General features: G+C 46.1%; 1 protein-coding gene across 3 annotated transcripts; it reads left to right on the top strand.

Annotated features, from left to right (window-relative positions):
* The first annotated feature begins 11009 nt into the window (after nucleotides 1-11009).
* Nucleotides 11010-14032, top strand: tmem18 (transmembrane protein 18). Of its 3 annotated transcripts, none has more exons than XM_052523860.1 (5): nucleotides 11010-11180; nucleotides 12711-12828; nucleotides 12983-13037; nucleotides 13150-13243; nucleotides 13346-14032. In XM_052523860.1, the coding sequence occupies exons 1-5, from the start codon at nucleotides 11025-11027 to the stop codon at nucleotides 13442-13444; spliced, it is 522 nt and encodes a 173-aa protein (XP_052379820.1). In that variant the 5' UTR covers nucleotides 11010-11024; the 3' UTR covers nucleotides 13445-14032. The 3 variants fall into 3 exon arrangements, with proteins under 3 accessions (XP_052379820.1, XP_035631028.1, XP_035631027.1); XM_035775135.2 differs by lacking the exon at nucleotides 11010-11180 and adding an exon at nucleotides 11271-11429; XM_035775134.2 differs by lacking the exon at nucleotides 11010-11180 and adding an exon at nucleotides 12174-12346.
* The last annotated feature ends 3224 nt before the right edge of the window (nucleotides 14033-17256 follow it).

The following is a 17256-nucleotide window of genomic DNA, read 5'->3' as shown; positions in this document are numbered from 1 at the left end:
AAATACACAACAGGTAATGAATGGGATTGAAAACAAGTGTGTGGGAAGACAAGACAAAACCAATGGAAAATGAAAAAAGGATCAATGATGGCTAGAAGACCGGTGACGTCGAACGCCGAGCACCGCCCGAACAAGGAGAGGCAACGACTTCGGCAGAAGTCGTGACAGCTGTTTTTACCATACAGGAGATGAGTTCAGCCTTAAAAGGCTGTGGATACACAGCCCCAGGTCATGATCAGTTGTGCTATGTAATGTTTAATCATCTACCTGATGAGGTCATACATGTTCTCCTGGGATTATTGAAAACGATTTGGAGTGAGGGGGTTATACCTTCTGGTTGGAAATGTGCAGTAATATGACCTTTTTATAAAGCCTGGTAAGGACCCTTTATGTGCTGAGAGTTACAGACCAATAGCACTGACCTCTAACTTGTGTAAACTGATGGAAAAGATGATAGTCAACAGATTTGAATATTTCCTGGAACATAGAGGTTTATTCAATCAATGTCAAAGTGGATTCCGTAAAGGTAGATCTACTTTGGATGCATTAGTAAAGGTGATCAATGAGGTTGAAAAAACGTTACATTGAAAAGGCTTATGCCACTATGGAGAGGCTGAAAGCTGTGGCTAGCGATGTGTGTGGTGATGGGTCGGCACGGCTGTGCTGTGACTGGGTCAGAGATGGCAGGAGATAGTGATGGAGAAGAAAGTGAGGCAAGTATGGAGCACAGTGGTACAAATAAAGGAGGGCGTATTTAAGAGAAAAAGAAAGCGGTTAGAAAAAGGGAGCAGGGGTTTGAAAGGGAGCGAGAGGTCTATGGAGACAGAGAGGAGGCAGAAAAGGACGTTTGAGGAGACCAACATAGTTTCCAACGCTAGTGGCAGTTCGGAGGTAGAAAGTGCAGAGGGAACATAAGACACGAGGGGAGCATGGAGGTGAGGAGGAGCAGAAAGGGATTCTGAAGTTTAGGGAGGAAGGGTAGTTGTGGCTATGATGCCAATAAGGTTGACAGCTGTGGTAAAAGAGTGGATTGGGGAAGTTGTCAATGCTAAAATGTTGAGATGGGATCTTGTTGGTGTTCTGTAAGGACACGGTGCAGAGGGAAACATCTCTTAGAGTGAAGCTAATAGGGAAGTGTAAGGTGGTGTTGAGCAGCCGGACTGATCAAGCAGGGAAGCAGTGGATTAAAGGGGTGATAACAGGAGTGCTTGTGAGTGTTAGTATTAAAGAGGTAAGCGACGACTTGAGAGGAGGAGTTCTACTGAATGTTCAAAGATTGCAAGCAACAAGGGGTGGAGTTAGTGTACATAGCCTGTCTATTCCGTTACACTTCAAGGACCCGGGTACTGCCAAATATAGTAACCATATGATATATTAGTTATTATGTGAGGGCGTATGTACTGACGCCTTTAAGATGTTTTAACTGCCAGAGGTTTGGGCAACAGCCTGTAAAGAGAAAGAGAGTGTGTCGGGTGTGAGGTGTGTCGGAGAGGTGTGTGTCGGGTGTGTCGGAGGTGTGAGGTGTGTCGGGTGTGTTGGAGGTGTGAGGTGTGTCGGTGGTGTGAGGTGTGTCGGGTGTGTCGGAGGTGTGGGGTGTGTCGGAGGTGGGGTGTGTCGGAGGTGTGAGGTGTGTCGGAGGTGTGAGGTGTGTCGGGTGTGTCGGAGGTGTGAGGTGTGTCGGAGGTGTGAGGTGTGAGGTGTGTCGGAGGTGTGAGGTGTGTCGGAGGTGTGTCGAGTGTGTCGGAGGTGTGAGGTGTGTCGGAGGTGTGAGGTGTGTCGGAGGTGTGTCGGAGAGGTGTGTGTCGGAGAGGTGTGTGTCGGAGGTGTGGGTGTGTCGGAGGTGTGAGGGTGTGTCGGAGGTGTGAGGTGTGTCGGAGGTGTGAGGTGTGTCGGATGTGTCGGAGGTGTGAGGTGTGTCGGAGGTGTGAGGTGTGAGGTGTGGGAGGTGTGAGGTGTGTCGGAGGTGTGAGGTGTGTCGGAGGTGTGAGGTGTGTCGGAGGTGTGAGGTGTCGGAGGTGTGAGGTGTGTCGGAGGTGTGAGGTGTGTCGGAGGTGTGAGAGGTGTCGGAGGTGTGAGGTGTGTCGGAGGTGTGAGGTGTGTCGGATGTGTCGGAGGTGTGAGGTGTGTCGGAGGTGTGAGGTGTGTCGGAGGTGTGAGAGGTGTCGGAGGTGTGAGGTGTGTCGGGTGTGGAGGGGAACATGAGTATGGGAAGAGTGGAGATGGTGGACATCCAAGGTGCTGCAGTTTTGGGGGTGCTCATAGTGTGGCATATAGTGGGTGTGAGGCTATGAAGATGGCAGTGGAGGTGCAACAAGTGAGAGTGGAGAGAGGGGTGTCATATGCAGAGGCAGTGAGGGTGGTCCAGAGAGATACAGGTTCAAGGAAGAAATGGGTAGGAGCATCTACACCGGGGATTACGGGGCAGGTGGGCTGCGATATGGTATACATAGATAAGAGAAAGTTGGTGATGTTCGAGGCATGAGCTATCAATAGCACTGCTGAAGTGGAGTCTAAAACAAAGAGGATTCAGCTCATAGTGAAAACTGCTGGGAGACATCTGATTATGACAGTGTTGACATGGGAAGAGGTTTGAGATGACCTCAGTCAGCCGAGGGTGGAGTCATTGATTACTGGATCTTAATTATGGCGGTAGGACTACAATGGAATGCTCCAAGCCTGTTGGCCAATGGGCAGGAGTTCAAGCAGTTCATTGTAGATATGACAGCTAAGCCTGATGTGATTTGTGTGCAGGAAACATGGCTCAAACCGACTGTGGAGTTTATGTAGTGGTTCAAAGGGACAGAGATGTAGGGGGAGGGGTGTGCCACCTTCATGAAGCAAGGACTTTCCTACAGGATGCTACACAAAGGTATTGACAGGAATATGTGGTGGTGGAGTTGTGGTTGAGAGGAGGGGTGATAGTGGAAGCAAACTACTATAATCTGTGTCAGATATTGGACCTGGAAGTGTTGGAGAGGGTGGAGGGCCAGGATAGAAGTACGGTAATGGTGTGGGGATTTTAATGGGAGGAGGTCAGATACCTGGCCGTTTATAGGGAGGAGGTCAGATACCTGGCTGTGTGGTGCTAGGACAACAACCTCTTCCTCAACGTGATCAAGACAAAGGAGATGATTGTAGACTACAGGAAAAGGAGGGGCTGTAGTGGCACAGGTTGAGAGTTTCAAGTTCCTTGGTGTCCACATCACCAACAAACTAACATGGTCCAAGCACACCAAGACGGTGGTGAAGAGGGCACAACAAGACCTATTCCCCCCCAGGAGACCGAAAAGATTTGGCATGGGTCCTGAGATCCTCAAAAGGTTCTACAGCTGCACCATCAAGAGCATCTTGACTGGTTGCATCACTGCCTGGTATGGCAACTGCATGGCCAAAGGGTAGTGCGTACGGCCCAGTACGTCACTGGGACCAAGCTTCCTGCCATCTAGGACCTAAATACCAGGCGGCCCTAAAAATGGTCAAAGACTCCAGCCACCTTAGTCATAGACTGTTCTCTCTGCTACCACACGCCAAGTGGTACCGGAGCGCCAAGTTTAGGTCCAAGAGACTTCTAAACAGCTTCTACCCCCAAGCCATAAGACTCCTGAACACCTAGTCAAATGGCTATCCAGACTATTTGCATTGCCCCCCACTCCCCTCTTTTATGCTGCTGCTACTCCCTGTTTATTATCTGTTTATTTCATAACTCTACCTCATGTACATATTACTTCAATTACCTTGACTAACAGGTACTCCCTGTGTATAGCCTTGCAATTGTTATTTTACTGCTGCTCTTTAATTATTTGTTACTTTTATTTCTTATTTTTGCAGGTATTTTTCATTAAACTGCATTGTTGGTTAAGGGCTTGTAAGTAAGCATTTCACTGTAAGGGCTACACGTGTTGTATTCAGCGCATGTGGTTTCATTTAATCATTACCCCATAGTATGCACAGTAGGCTTGGAGGGAGGAGGTGGTGTCAGTGGATGGAATAGGCATGTGGGTGTTGGGAAGGGCAAAGTGGGATTAGTTTCAGGAGCTGAGTGAGCAGGTGATGGCTCGGGTGTATATGAGAGGGGATGTGGATAGTATGAATAAATGGGTGAGAACAGCGGTAGTGGGGACAGCCCCTGAGGAGGAGGAGGAGGAGGAGGAGGAGGAGGAGGAGGAGGAGTGCCATGGTGGATTGAGAAGTGTGGGTCAGTGTTGAGGAGTAGGAACGGGGCATTTAGAGTACTGAAAAGGATGTGTAACTTCCAACATTTGATTCAGTATAAGCAGGTACAGGCTCTGGTGAGGAGAACTATCCATCAGTCTGATTCAGTATAAGCAGGTACAGGCTCTGGTGAGGACAACTATCCATCAGTCTGATTCAGTATAAGCAGGTACAGGCTCTGGTGAGGAGAACTATCCATCAGTCTGATTCAGTATAAGCAGGTACAGGCTCTGGTGAGGAGAACTATCCGTCAGTCTGATTCAGTATAAGCAGGTACAGGCTCTGGTGAGGAGAACTATCCATCAGTCTGATTCAGTATAAGCAGGTACAGGCTCTGGTGAGGACAACTATCCGTCAGGAAAAGAGGTCATGTTGGCATCGGTTCTGTGACATCAATGGAAGGGCAACACCTGTGGGAGAAGTGTGGGGGATGATTAAGAGGACGATTAAGAGGACAAGTGGGGTCAGAAGGGAGTGGGATTATCCAGTGTTGACGATCGGGAAGGATGTGGCAGTAACAGATGAGGAGAAGGCATAGATGATGGCCAAAACGTTTGTCCAAGTGCATAGCTCGGCAAATTTGGCAGGAGAGGGGGAGAGGGGGAGAGGGGCAGAGGGGGAGAGGGGGAGAGGGGGAGAGGGGAGAGATGGAGAGGGGCAGAGGGACAGAGGGGGAGAGATGGAGAGGGGCAGAGGGGCAGAGGGACAGAGGGGGAGAGATGGAGAGGGGCAGAGGGACAGAGGGGGAGAGATGGAGAGGGGCAGAGGGACAGAGGGGCAGAGGGAGAGGGGCAGAGGGGCAGAGGGGCAGAGGGGAGAGAGGGAGAGGGGCAGAGATGGCAGAGGGGCAGAGGGGCAGAGGGGCAGAGGGGCAGAGGGGAGAGATGGAGAGGGGGCAGAGGGACAGAGGGGAGAGGGGGAGAGGGGAGAGGGGCAGAGGGGGAGAGATGGAGAGGGGCAGAGGGACAGAGGGGAGAGGGGGAGAGATGGAGAGGGGCAGAGGGGGAGAGGGGGAGAGGGGGAGAGATGGAGAGGGGCAGAGGGACAGGGACAGAGAGGGGGGAGATGGAGGGGGGAGAGGGGGAGATGGGAGGGGCAGGGGGAGAGGGGGGGGAGAGATGGAGAGGGGCAGAGGGGCAGAGGGGTAGAGGGGGAGAGGGGGAGAGATGGAGAGGGGCAGAGGGGCAGAGGGGCAGAGGGGGAGTGGGGCAGAGGGGCAGAGGGGCAGAGGGGCAGAGGGGGAGAGGGGGAGAGGGGGAGAGATGGAGAGGGGCAGAGGGACAGAGGGGCAGAGGGGCAGAGGGGCAGAGGGGGAGAGATGGAGAGTGGGAGAGGGGGAGAGAAAGGAGCATCCTGGAGTGCTGGATAGGAGGGAGGATGTAACTGATGAATGCACCATTTACCATGGCAGAGGTGAAAAAGGTAAATAGGTTAGGCTGTGGTAACTTCACCTGGGAAAGGTGAGGTGTGCTATGTTATGTTGGCCCATCTTAGTGATGGTGCATTGGATAAGGAATTGGTGTTGTACAACAGAGTGTGGGAGAAGGAGAAACTACCAGGCAGTTGGAAGGAGGCAGTAGTGGTACCAATCCGGAAGCCAGGAAAGGACCCAACGAGGCCAACAACCTATCGGCTTTAACATCACATGTATGTAAAATGATGGAATGTATGATTATGGTGCTAAATACGGCTGCTAACCTACAAAGCATTACATGGGCTTGCTCCTACCTATCTCTCTGATTTGGTCCTGTCGTACATACCTACACGTACGCCACGGTCACAAGACGCAGGCCTCCTAATTGTCCCTAGAATTTCTAAGCAAACAGCTGGAGGCAGGGCTTTCTCCTATAGAGCTCCATTTTTATGGAACGGTCTGCCTACCCATGTCAGAGACGCAAACTCGGTCTCAACCTTTAAGTCTTTACTGAAGACTCATCTCTTCAGTGGGTCATATGATTGAGTGTAGTCTGGCCCAGGAGTGGGAAGGTGAACGGAAAGGCTCTGGAGCAACGAACCGCCCTTGCTGTCTCTGCCTGGCCGGTTCCCCTCTTTCCACTGGGATTCTCTGCCTCTAACCCTATTACAGGGGCTGAGTCACTGGCTTACTGGGGCTCTCTCATGCCGTCCCTGGAAGGGGTGCGTAACCTGAGTGGGTTGATTCACTGATGTGGTCATCCTGTCTGGGTTGGCGCCCCCCCTTGGGTTGTGCCATGGCGGAGATGTTTGTGGGCTATACTCAGCCTTGTCTCAGGATGGTAAGTTGGTGGTTGAAGTTATCCCTCTAGTGGTGTGGGGCTGTGCTTTGGCAAAGTGAGTGGGGTTATATCCTTCCTATTTGGCCCTGTCCGGGGGTGTCCTCGGATGGGGCCACAGTGTCTCCTGACCCCTCCTGTCTCAGCCTCCAGTATTTATGCTGCAGTAGTTTATGTGTCGGGGGGCTAGGGTCAGTTTGTTATATCTGGAGTACTTCTCCTGTCTTATTCGGTGTCCTGTGTGAATCTAAGTGTGCGTTCTCTAATTCTCTCCTTCTCTCTTTCTTTCTCTCTCTCGGAGGACCTGAGCCCTAGGACCATGCCCCAGGACTACCTGACATGATGACTCCTTGCTGTCCCCAGTCCACCTTTCTTCCTAGGTTTTGGCCTTTCTAGGGAGTTTTTCCTAGCCACCGTGCTTCTACACCTGCATTGCTTGCTGTTTGGGGTTTTAGGCTGGGTTTCTGTACAGCACTTTGAGATATCAGCTGATGTACGAAGGGCTATATAAATACATTTGATTTGATTTGATTTAGGAGAACTACAGACTCAGTGATCTGCTTAAAAGCAGAGGTCAGGAAGGCTCAGGTGAACAAGGAGTCTGTTGTAGCTAACTTTTTTGATGTGGAGAAGGCGTATGATATGAGGGGCTGTTAATCAAGCTTGATATCATTGGGTTAAGAGGAAGAACGTACAACTGGATAAAGGTGTTCCTGTTTGGAAGGTCTGTCCAGCTGAGGGTGGGGAAGTCTTTATCAGGCAGCTACCTGGTGAATAACGGTAGACCAATGGGGAGCGTGATTCGTCCTCTGTTGTTCTCAATCACGATCAATTATGTTTACTCAGGTACAGACGGATATTGGGAGGTCGTTATTTGCAGATGAGGGGGCCTTATGGAAGAGGGGAAGAAATGTGCCATACATAGTCAGGAAGCAATTAATGAGGTAGAGCGGTGGGCATTAATGTTGGGATTCAGGTTCTCTGTAGAGAAAAGTCAGACAGTGTTCTTTACCAGGGTGAAGGTGGGAGATGAGGTATGCTTGAAGTTATATGGGAGAAACTTGGAGAGGGTGGGGGCCTTCAGGTTCTTTGGGGTATACTTTGACACTAGACTGACCTGGGCAGAACACAGAGAGAGAGTGGTGGGAAAGTGTAAGAAGGTGCTAAATGTGATGCGCTGTCTGACGGGGAAGGAGTGGGGGGGCGGCTGGGCGTTCCTCATTCAGGACCATGTATGTTGTATTGATTCCGATTTGTAATAGACTATGGCAGTATAGCGTATGGTTCGGGCAGCCAGGACCTCATTGTAAAGGCTAGATGTCATACAGGGGCAAGGACTGTAGTGGGGAGTTTCAGGCCTCCCCAGTGGCTGCACTACAGGTGGAGATGGGAGATATGCAATTGCAGATTAGGAGACAGCAGCTGGCAATGGATTATTGGGTCAACCTACAGGGACACGGGGTGTCTCATCGTGCAAAAGGGATTTTACAGGCATGCTGGGAACATGAGCGAAGACAGAACACAAGCTTTGGGTGGGTGGGCAATACCCAGGTGAAGGAGATGGGACTGTATGGAAGGGAGTTTAGTCCAATGGTAGCTATTCCTATAAACCCACCATGGCTACTCCCGCCTTCAGTAGTTGATCTAGAAGTGTTGGAGAGACTACAGGAAGATATAGGGAGAGTGTTGATCCATCTGATTGGTTTAACCCTTGTGTTTCATGAGGTAGAGTTATTGTTTAACAGCAGAGAAAACCCACTAAATAAAAAATGTTCAACTTGAAATTTGATTACTTTTCCTAGAGTGACCCCAACATTAGAAAAAGTGAAGCATCGCCTTTGTTCATATTTCCATGAAAGCTGTACACCACCAGGGTACAAAGATTGTCTAAGGGTCATTTTTGACCCGGCAGTGATAAAATCATTTACACATCACAAAATCCACAAAGACACACACACACACACACACACACACACACACACACACACACACACACACACACACACACACACACACACACACACACACACACACACACACACACACACACACACACACACACACACACACACACACACACACACAATGAGAAATTGAGATTATGTGTGCTACTGATTGAACTCAGCCAACAGCTCCTGAAGAGGAAGATCACCATGGTTGGCACAGTTAGAAAGAACAAGCCTGAGCTCCCCCCTGCACTCCTCACAACAAGGGGGAGAGAGGCCTTCTCATCAAAGCTTGTCTTCACCCCCACCATCACTTTAGTTTCTTACCTCCCAAAGAGGAACAATAATGTGGCCCTCTTGAGCACACTGCACAAAATGGCTGAGATCAGTGATCATGAGGACAGGAAGCCAGCCATCATCCTGGACTACAACCACAACAAAGGAGATGTGGACAACCTGGACAAGATGATTGGAACTTACAGCTGCAGGAGGATGACTGTCCGCTGGCCCCTGGCCATCATCCTTAACATCATGGATGTGTCCTCATACAATGCCTTCTTGATATGGAACAAGATCAACCCTACCTGGATGCCTGATAAGTGGAACAAGATCAACCCTACCTGGATGCCTGATAAGTGGAACAAGATCAACCCTACCTGGATGCCTGATAAGTGGAACAAGATCAACCCTACCTGGATGCCTGATAAGTGGAACAAGATCAACCCTACCTGGATGCCTGATAAGTGGAACAAGATCAACCCTACCTGGATGCCTGATAAGTGGAACAAGATCAACCCTACCTGGATGCCTGATAAGTGGAACAAGATCAACCCTACCTGGATGCCTGATAAGTGGAACAAGATCAACCCTACCTGGATGCCTGATAAGTGGAACAAGATCAACCCTACCTGGATGCCTGATAAGTGGAACAAGAGGAGGGTGTTCCTGGAGCAGCTGGGAAAGGCACTTGTAACCCCACACATTCAAAGAAGGGAGCGCCTCCCCTGCACTGCAACCTCTGTAGCGCTTGTGAAAACTGTTCAGGGGGACGAATCTTGTTCTGATCCACCTGAGGCTGCAGCTGGGGCAGGCAAGAGGAGGAGATGCCAATTCTGCCCTCCAAAGAAAGTATGTAAAATAAATACTATGTGCTGCACATGTGGAAATACATCTGCAAAGTCCATCCACACACACTTGCATACTGTCCTACATGTGCTAATTAGAGTTGATTGATTTATGTTCTTCAAGTTTTTGTTTAGTACCTATTATCTTATTTTATTCTTATTTATTGTTGTTGTTTATACCCTTGTGGGTGGGGGCAATGTGTCACGACTTCTGCCGAAGTCAGCCCCTCTCCTTGTTCGGGAGACGTTCCGCATCGATGTCACCAGCTTTCTAGCCATCACCTCTCCACTTTTCGTATATCCATTTGTCTTGTCTTGTTTCCATACACACCTGGTTTACATTTCCCCAATTAAGCTACTTGTATTTAACCCTCTGTTTCCCATCAAGCTTTGTGTGTAATTGTTTTCATGTTAGGTGGTGTTAGTTTACGCGCACTACTTTTATGGTCAGTTTTTTGAGTGCGTTTGTTTCATGTCGTGCTCTCGTTTTTGGAACTATAATAAAAGTGCACCTGTTCCTTGTATCTGCTCTCCTGCACTTGACTTCGCCTCCAATACACCATCCTGACACAATGGTTAAAAAAATGGGAGAAGGCTAGTATTTTGTAGTTGAATTAAGACGGTTATTGTTCCCCTTCAATAAAATCCCTTCAAACTACTTTCTGCACATTTCTGCTACTTTCTTAGGCTATACAAGTGCTATCTCTTGCTAAAAAATATGTTTACACCTATGCAGTACCTTTAGCAATAATAATAATAAACCTCTACTTTAGTAAAACAACTGTGATCGGTGTGTTGTAATAAAAACCAGCGGTGTCCACTGATTAAATGCAGTCTTTCTGCATTGTCGAGAGGGAAAACCCAGATATTCACAACATTTGTAATGAATGAGAGGTTGTTTCTTCATGCAAAATAGATTTGGGGTTTAAAGTTCAATTAATCTGCTTTATTTTAGGGGTTTAGTGAAGGCGGGTAATTTTTGACCATTAGGACAAGGGGAGTATTCAGAATGTTAAGACTGCACAAGGGTTAAGAGACTGTGTATCAGGATTTTGTGGCCATTTACACAGTTCAAAATATCCAAGGACAGGACGCACTGGGTCAGCATTTGTAGTGCAGGAATGTGGGGGGGAAGTCAGGAAACATATTACAGATCATCTGGCTGTATATGTGGCGGAGCTAATGGCCATACTGTTGGCATTTTTATTTTATTTAACCTTTATTTAACTAGGCAGGTTAGTTAAGAACATATTCTTATTTACACTGACGGCCTACCAAAAGGCAAAATTCCTCCTGCAGGGACGGGGGCCTGGGATTATTATTATTTTTTTTTAATTAAAAATATATTTGACAAAACACACATTACCACAAGAGAGACAACGCAACACTACATAAAGAGAGACCTAAGACAACAACATAGCATGGCAGCAACACATGACAACACAGCATGCTAACAACACAACATGACAACAACATGGTAGCAGCACAACATGGTAGCAGCACAACATGGTAGCAACACAACATGGCAGCAGCACAACATGGTAGTAGCACAAAAAAGGGTACAAACATTATTGGGCACAGACAACAGCACAAAGGGCAAGAAGGTAGAGACAACAGTACATCACGCAAAGCAGCCACAAGTGTCAGTAAGTGTCCATGATTGAATCTTTGAATGAAGAGATTGAGATAAAACTGTCCATTTTGGGGTATTGGTTGCAGCTTGTTCCAGTCGCTCGTTGCAGTGGGTGGAGGAGGTGAAGCCAGACAGAGTAGTTATTTGCTCTGATTCATGTGCAGTGTTAATGAGTGCCCAGTCTTTTAGCTAACATAGCAGACATGACCTGCTTTATGAGGTGCTACAAACCCATGGCAGGATTAGACAGATGGGTGTACAGGTAAGTGTTACTCGGGTCCCAGCCCATGTGGGGGTAGAGGGGAACGAGGCAGGTGATGTACTGGCTAAACAAGCACTTAGAATTTGGGATGTTGATGTTGTAGTTTCAACGAGCAAGACAGAGGCAAAAAGCCTGATATGGACAGTGATGGTGCAGAGACAATAGGAGCAGTGGAATATAGATACTAAGGGCAGGCATTTATTTCAAGTACAGAGGAAAGTTGCGGAGAGGAGGACGGCAGGAAGGGACAGAAGAGAGGAAGCTATTTTTACAAGATTACGGGTGGGACACCGCCAGTTGAATAAGACCTTAAATGTCATAGGAAAGCATCCAACAGGAAAGTGTGATTATTGCCGGGAAACAGAGACCGTGGAGCATGTATTGCTAGTGTGGGCAGTATCAGAGGGAAAGAGAGAGGCTGAGATCTAGTATGAGGGAGAAGGGGATACAGGAAATGATTTTAAAGAGTATATCGAGTTTAACTTCATTAGATGTAGTCTCAAATGTTTTGTTTATCTTTTTAAGAGCAACGGGCTGACAGGTAGGATTTAGTTTCTCCCTGTCTCTGGCCCACACTCTAGTGCAGTAGGTGGCGGTAATGCACCATGACGTTAGATGCCAACCACCGATAAACCCCACCAAAGAAGACCACACACTCCAGTACAGTAGGTGGCGGCATTCAACTTCAACGTTTGTTTGCGGACCGCCACTATATCATAGAAGAAGAAAAAACGGTGACGTCAAGTTTTGGCGACGGAGGGGGCGTTTCTTCCGCATTCGTTTCTTGTATTTACACAGTAGTTGTGAACGTGTATTTTGTCAAGATGATTGATCAGAAAGCACAAAATATAAGCTCTATTCCAATCGATGCATTTAGCAATATGCGAATCACATCAATATGGACATTTCTGATGTCTGTAAGTTTGGTTTGTCTTTCTTATTCCTCGGAACGTTCTCTCTGATGCTAGCTTGCCCTAGGAAAGATAAGTTAGCCTAGTTAGCTTAGAGCTAGCTATCTTTGTTGGTTTCTCTACTAGTCAAATAGAGAAATATCTTACACGATAAAATATATTAAGTTAAAAAGATAAGTCTCACCAGTTATCTGGTTGTTGTGATTTTAGAGTGCTAGCTAGCTAGTATTACAGATGTTGCTTATGAGTTAGCTTGCTGCTTATCTAGTAGCTAGTATCAATGCCAACCCACTGTCCTCTAACACGATGCTGTTGATTGTTTGGAAATGTAGCTAGCTAGCTAAACCACTGTTTAATCTCATGTCTGCAGATACAGTGGTCGGAGCCGTGGCTTATTGGACTTCTGGGGTTCCATGCTGTCTGTCTCCTTGCAACTCTCCTGACACGTAGATTCTACAGAGTGCAAATATGCCAGTTCCTGGTTATGGGTAAGTGGATGTGTGTTTCAACTACTAGCATTGTATAACATATTGTGTTGGTTATATGTAATGTGATCTGTAAAAAAAATTAAAACACTACACATTTTATACACAAACATTCATTCATGCCATCCAGTAATTACTGTTTCCCCTCTCTTCAAAGTATGCATGGTGTACAGCGCTGAATATCTGAACGAGGTGGCAGCCATGAACTGGAGGTAAACATCTAATTGAGCTGCAGTACATGGTATACTGGGAGAAAATATGTTGACTGTTTTTTTTGTAATTTAGTTAGTGTGGTGAGGAACAACTTATTTTATCATTTCACAGGTCATTTTCCAAGTTCCAGTACTTTGACTCAAATGGGATGTTCATATCTTTGGTCTACTCCATTCCCCTTCTGCTCAACACAATCATCATTGTTGTAAGTTTTAAAGGTCATTCTCAACCATTAAATCCCAAGTGAAACAGAGCTGATCCTAGGCTTGTGTTAACAGATCTGTGAATGTGTGTGTGTGTCTCTCAGGCGTTGTGGGTGTACAGGACGTTCTCCACCATGATAGAGCTGAAGACCCTGCAACTGAAGAGAAAGGCCCGTAGAGAGCAGAACAAGAAGACTGACTAATCACTTTCCTCTGGGACCTCCATTGAGATCAGTGGGGTGCTGATGCTGGGAATCACCTCAACTGGATCCATGTTAACTTGGCTAACATGGTGCCACATCAGCATCACATGGCAAACATCTGCATCACAACATGGTTGGTTCCAGTGCTTCGACTGCCTAAACTTTTTGAAAGGTAGATCGTTACTGTGTTTGTATTAACTACAGTATGAAAAGAGTGGAGGGGGTGATCACTATTGTCTTCCATCTTTTCAATGGGTAAATTTCACACCTGCATTGCTTATATACTTGCCCAAGTTGATTTCCCTCTGCAAATCAGAACAGACTGGATGGCTGAAGAAGTATGGTTGTGGTAAAGTTGCCTTTTTTCATTAAGTGAATATCATTTGATGGAATACAGTGTACATATAAAACATTTATTAGGGGGACCAAATATGTTATCAAACATTTATAACATTTTTTTCTTCATATTATGTGAGAAGGTAGCCTACTTGTTTTGCACAACAGTGTAATGCTCATGGCAAATATTGTCGTTATTTTTCATGTAGTGATAATGGTTATGGAAAATAAAATGTTGTATTGAGGCATAAATGCAATTTTTTTGAACTCCTTATATAATGTGAATTCATGGAACCATGTGAATCCACTCCTGCACTTATTCTGTTCTCTACTAGTCCACAATAGGGCGATAGTGACCCAATGACTACATGCTCTGTGCTCCAACACCCTCTGCGGGGTCGTAAAACAACCAGATAAATCTGGTTTTCATGGGAAATGAAAAAAGAGGACTTTAACAAGGCGACACTCCATCTTAACTCCTCCCCCATATTTACTGGATTGGTTCAACAGTGCAGAAGAGAACCTCCCCAGACACTTTTTCTCCTCCCCGGCGGGACCAGAAATGCCGCTACATTAGGTTAGTGCTCCATAAGGAGAGACCTCAAGGATCACTAGCAAAGGATCCTTTAAAGATGATTAACAGTGTAGATGATGCTACATTGAACACGTAATTTATTTCACCGGGTCAAAGCAGATAAAATACAAAGGGTATTATCACGTTGATCTTTGGCAGATACTAAGAAAACCTAAGCTACATTTACAAAAAGGCTGACCCTTTAAAAGAGGTCCAATAACTCACACCCCATTTTTCACTCTTTATCTCAGAGAGAGGAGGAACATCTGATTCCAGCTGCGGGTTATTCTTTATTTTCCCAGATGCGTCCGACGTGTAGTGGAATGCGGTTCCTGTGCTGGTATGCGGTTCCTTTCATGATCTGCCAGGGTTGATAGCTACGGACGTGATCATGTTCTCGGTTACAATCATGTTCTGAAAGTCCTCTGAGGAGTTAAAGAGGAGGAGGGGCTTGGAAGGGCATTCATTGTCTCTGGTCTATGGGGTTGTTGCATGCCGAGGCCTGATGTTTTCCCCCTTCAGGATATCTATGCAGTGATTCCCCTGCCAAAAGAAGGCTTTAGAAGTCCTCCTCCTATGGCAAGGATAGACAGGTGCTTGCTCATCCACACTGGTTTACATGCATGCACAAGACCTAATCTTCTGAATATGTTCTGGGATATAAACTAATGTTGGAATATGTAAAATCAAAGAAGTTACCTAAGAGGTTTCAGATACAGGGAGGATTGCATGGAAATATGAAAAGAGACTATGGAAACCATATGTGGTAACTTATGAATTCTAAGCACAATATAGATTTGAAAAGCTAACAGGTGCTTTAAGCTCTCATCCAGTTGTATTCTGTGCTTGTGAGCTCGCCTATTTTCTGACAAAGTGCCTTGTCAGGGTTTGCGGTGTTGTGGCCTGCAGATGCCCAAAACCTCATGTTGCTCGGATCCGTGAATGATTCACCACCCATCTCTCTCACCTTGTAGGCCTTGTCAGGGAATTCCTGTTTGATTCCATTCCCAGATTCCGGCCTGGCCATTGCAGTGCCGCGGAAACTGTTAGAAATGTTCCCAACCTTAGTCCATGCTGTGAATCGGATTTCAGACAAGCATCTGCAAAACATCCCCACAAACCCTTGGCACAGGTCCCTGGCAAACCCAGTTGAAAGAACAAGGAGCGAGCAGATACTTCCAGCTTTTAATAAAAGATCCCCCTCAACCCCTGGAAACTTCACCCTGTTGCAGTTCAGATTATTATTACATAGATGCCTACATGCTTTGACTGTATGGGAGTTGCCACTAAGTGAGCTGGAATCAGAGTAGATCTTACAGATGTTTTTGATTGCACGCCCATCTGTGCTGAATGACAAACCAAATAAACACCAAACATTATATATATATATATACCTGGGAGATAAGCAAATGCTCTAATTCTGTTTGCTTACGACTTAAATCATTTGGTGAACAGTAAGCAATGACATCACAAATACCTGGGGGGACAAGGTAAAAAAAATCTGCCGATGTTCCCTTGAGCAAGGCGCTTAAACCTTTTCTTTTTTTTTTTTAATTCAAGCTGCTTTATTGGCATAAAAATCATTGTGTCATTATTGCCAAAGCAACAATGCATACAATATACATTGTAATAAAATTACAAACAATAACAAATAATAATATAAAATGGTAGTAAATAATAATACAAAATTAAATACAAAAATAACAACATAGTAGAAATTTAATATATTAAAAAATCTAAACATAAAAATAATACAAATGAATGATTTGCTCCAGGGCTGATCCTGTAAAACAACACATTTTACTGCACCTATCCAGTGTATGTGACAATAATCATCTTATTATTACATAGATGCCAATATGCTTTAAATGTATGGGAGTTGCCACTAAGTGAGCTGGAAACGGAGTGGACAATCACAGTAAACTGAGTTTACTGTAAGTGTCCTTCCCTCATTATTGTGTTGTAACTGATCTTTTTCATTTGAGTAAGTGGAGTTTTTTTGTGTTTTCACATCCACCACCAAGTGACCACACAGCTCTGATGGCATACCATCCTCCCCCTTTATGGTATGTGACACGCTTTTCCCATCATCCTCTCTGACGTGGGCATCCTTCTTCCCAGTCACGTGACCCAAGTGTCCAGGATTCCCGTCACAGCTTCCTGCTCTGATGACAGAGCAGGGTAGCTTGTCCTCACCCACGAAACCGGATATGGCAGCACACAGAACACACACACACAAATAAATAGAGGTTTGCACTTACCATGCACATTTACTGAAAATGCAGAGAGCCATGCACCACACACACTTACATGCAGAGAGCCACACACACCAATAAATTCACATACACACGCAGCCTCTTTTCCTTTCTTGCTCACACCCACAATGCACATGGAAACTCAAAACACACCAGAAGCTACTCTACTGAGAAATGGAAGCACCTGTGCTAAAATGCTTCATAGAAAGTATCACTACACCAAAGCCACTCGCCTGATACTACCAGCATGTATTTGTGAGAGAGAGAGGATACAGGGGCTGACCCTTCTGGTTATAGAGCATTGTTGTTTCTGATCAGCGTTGTCTGATGTACAGGGCCTTCAGAAAGTATTCATACCCCTTGCCCAATTCCACATTTTGTTGTGTTACAGCCTGAATTCAAAATGGATTAAATCTATTTTTTCTCTCACCCATCTGCACACAATACCACAACATGACGAAGTGAAAACCTGTTTTTATCAATTGTAGCTAATTTATAGAGAATTTAATACAGAAATATCTAATTTACATAAGTATTCAAACCCCTGAGTCAATACTAGAGGCACCTTTGGCAGTGATTACAGTTGTGAGTCTTTCTGGGTAAGTCTCTAAGAGCTTTCCACACCTGGATTGTGTAACATTTTACCA

This window comes from Oncorhynchus keta, chromosome 8, assembly GCF_023373465.1.
Source record: "Oncorhynchus keta strain PuntledgeMale-10-30-2019 chromosome 8, Oket_V2, whole genome shotgun sequence".
NCBI lineage: Eukaryota > Metazoa > Chordata > Actinopteri > Salmoniformes > Salmonidae > Oncorhynchus > Oncorhynchus keta.
The sequence above is the reverse complement of the archived record's forward strand: the minus strand, read 5'-3'. Positions and strand labels throughout refer to the sequence as shown.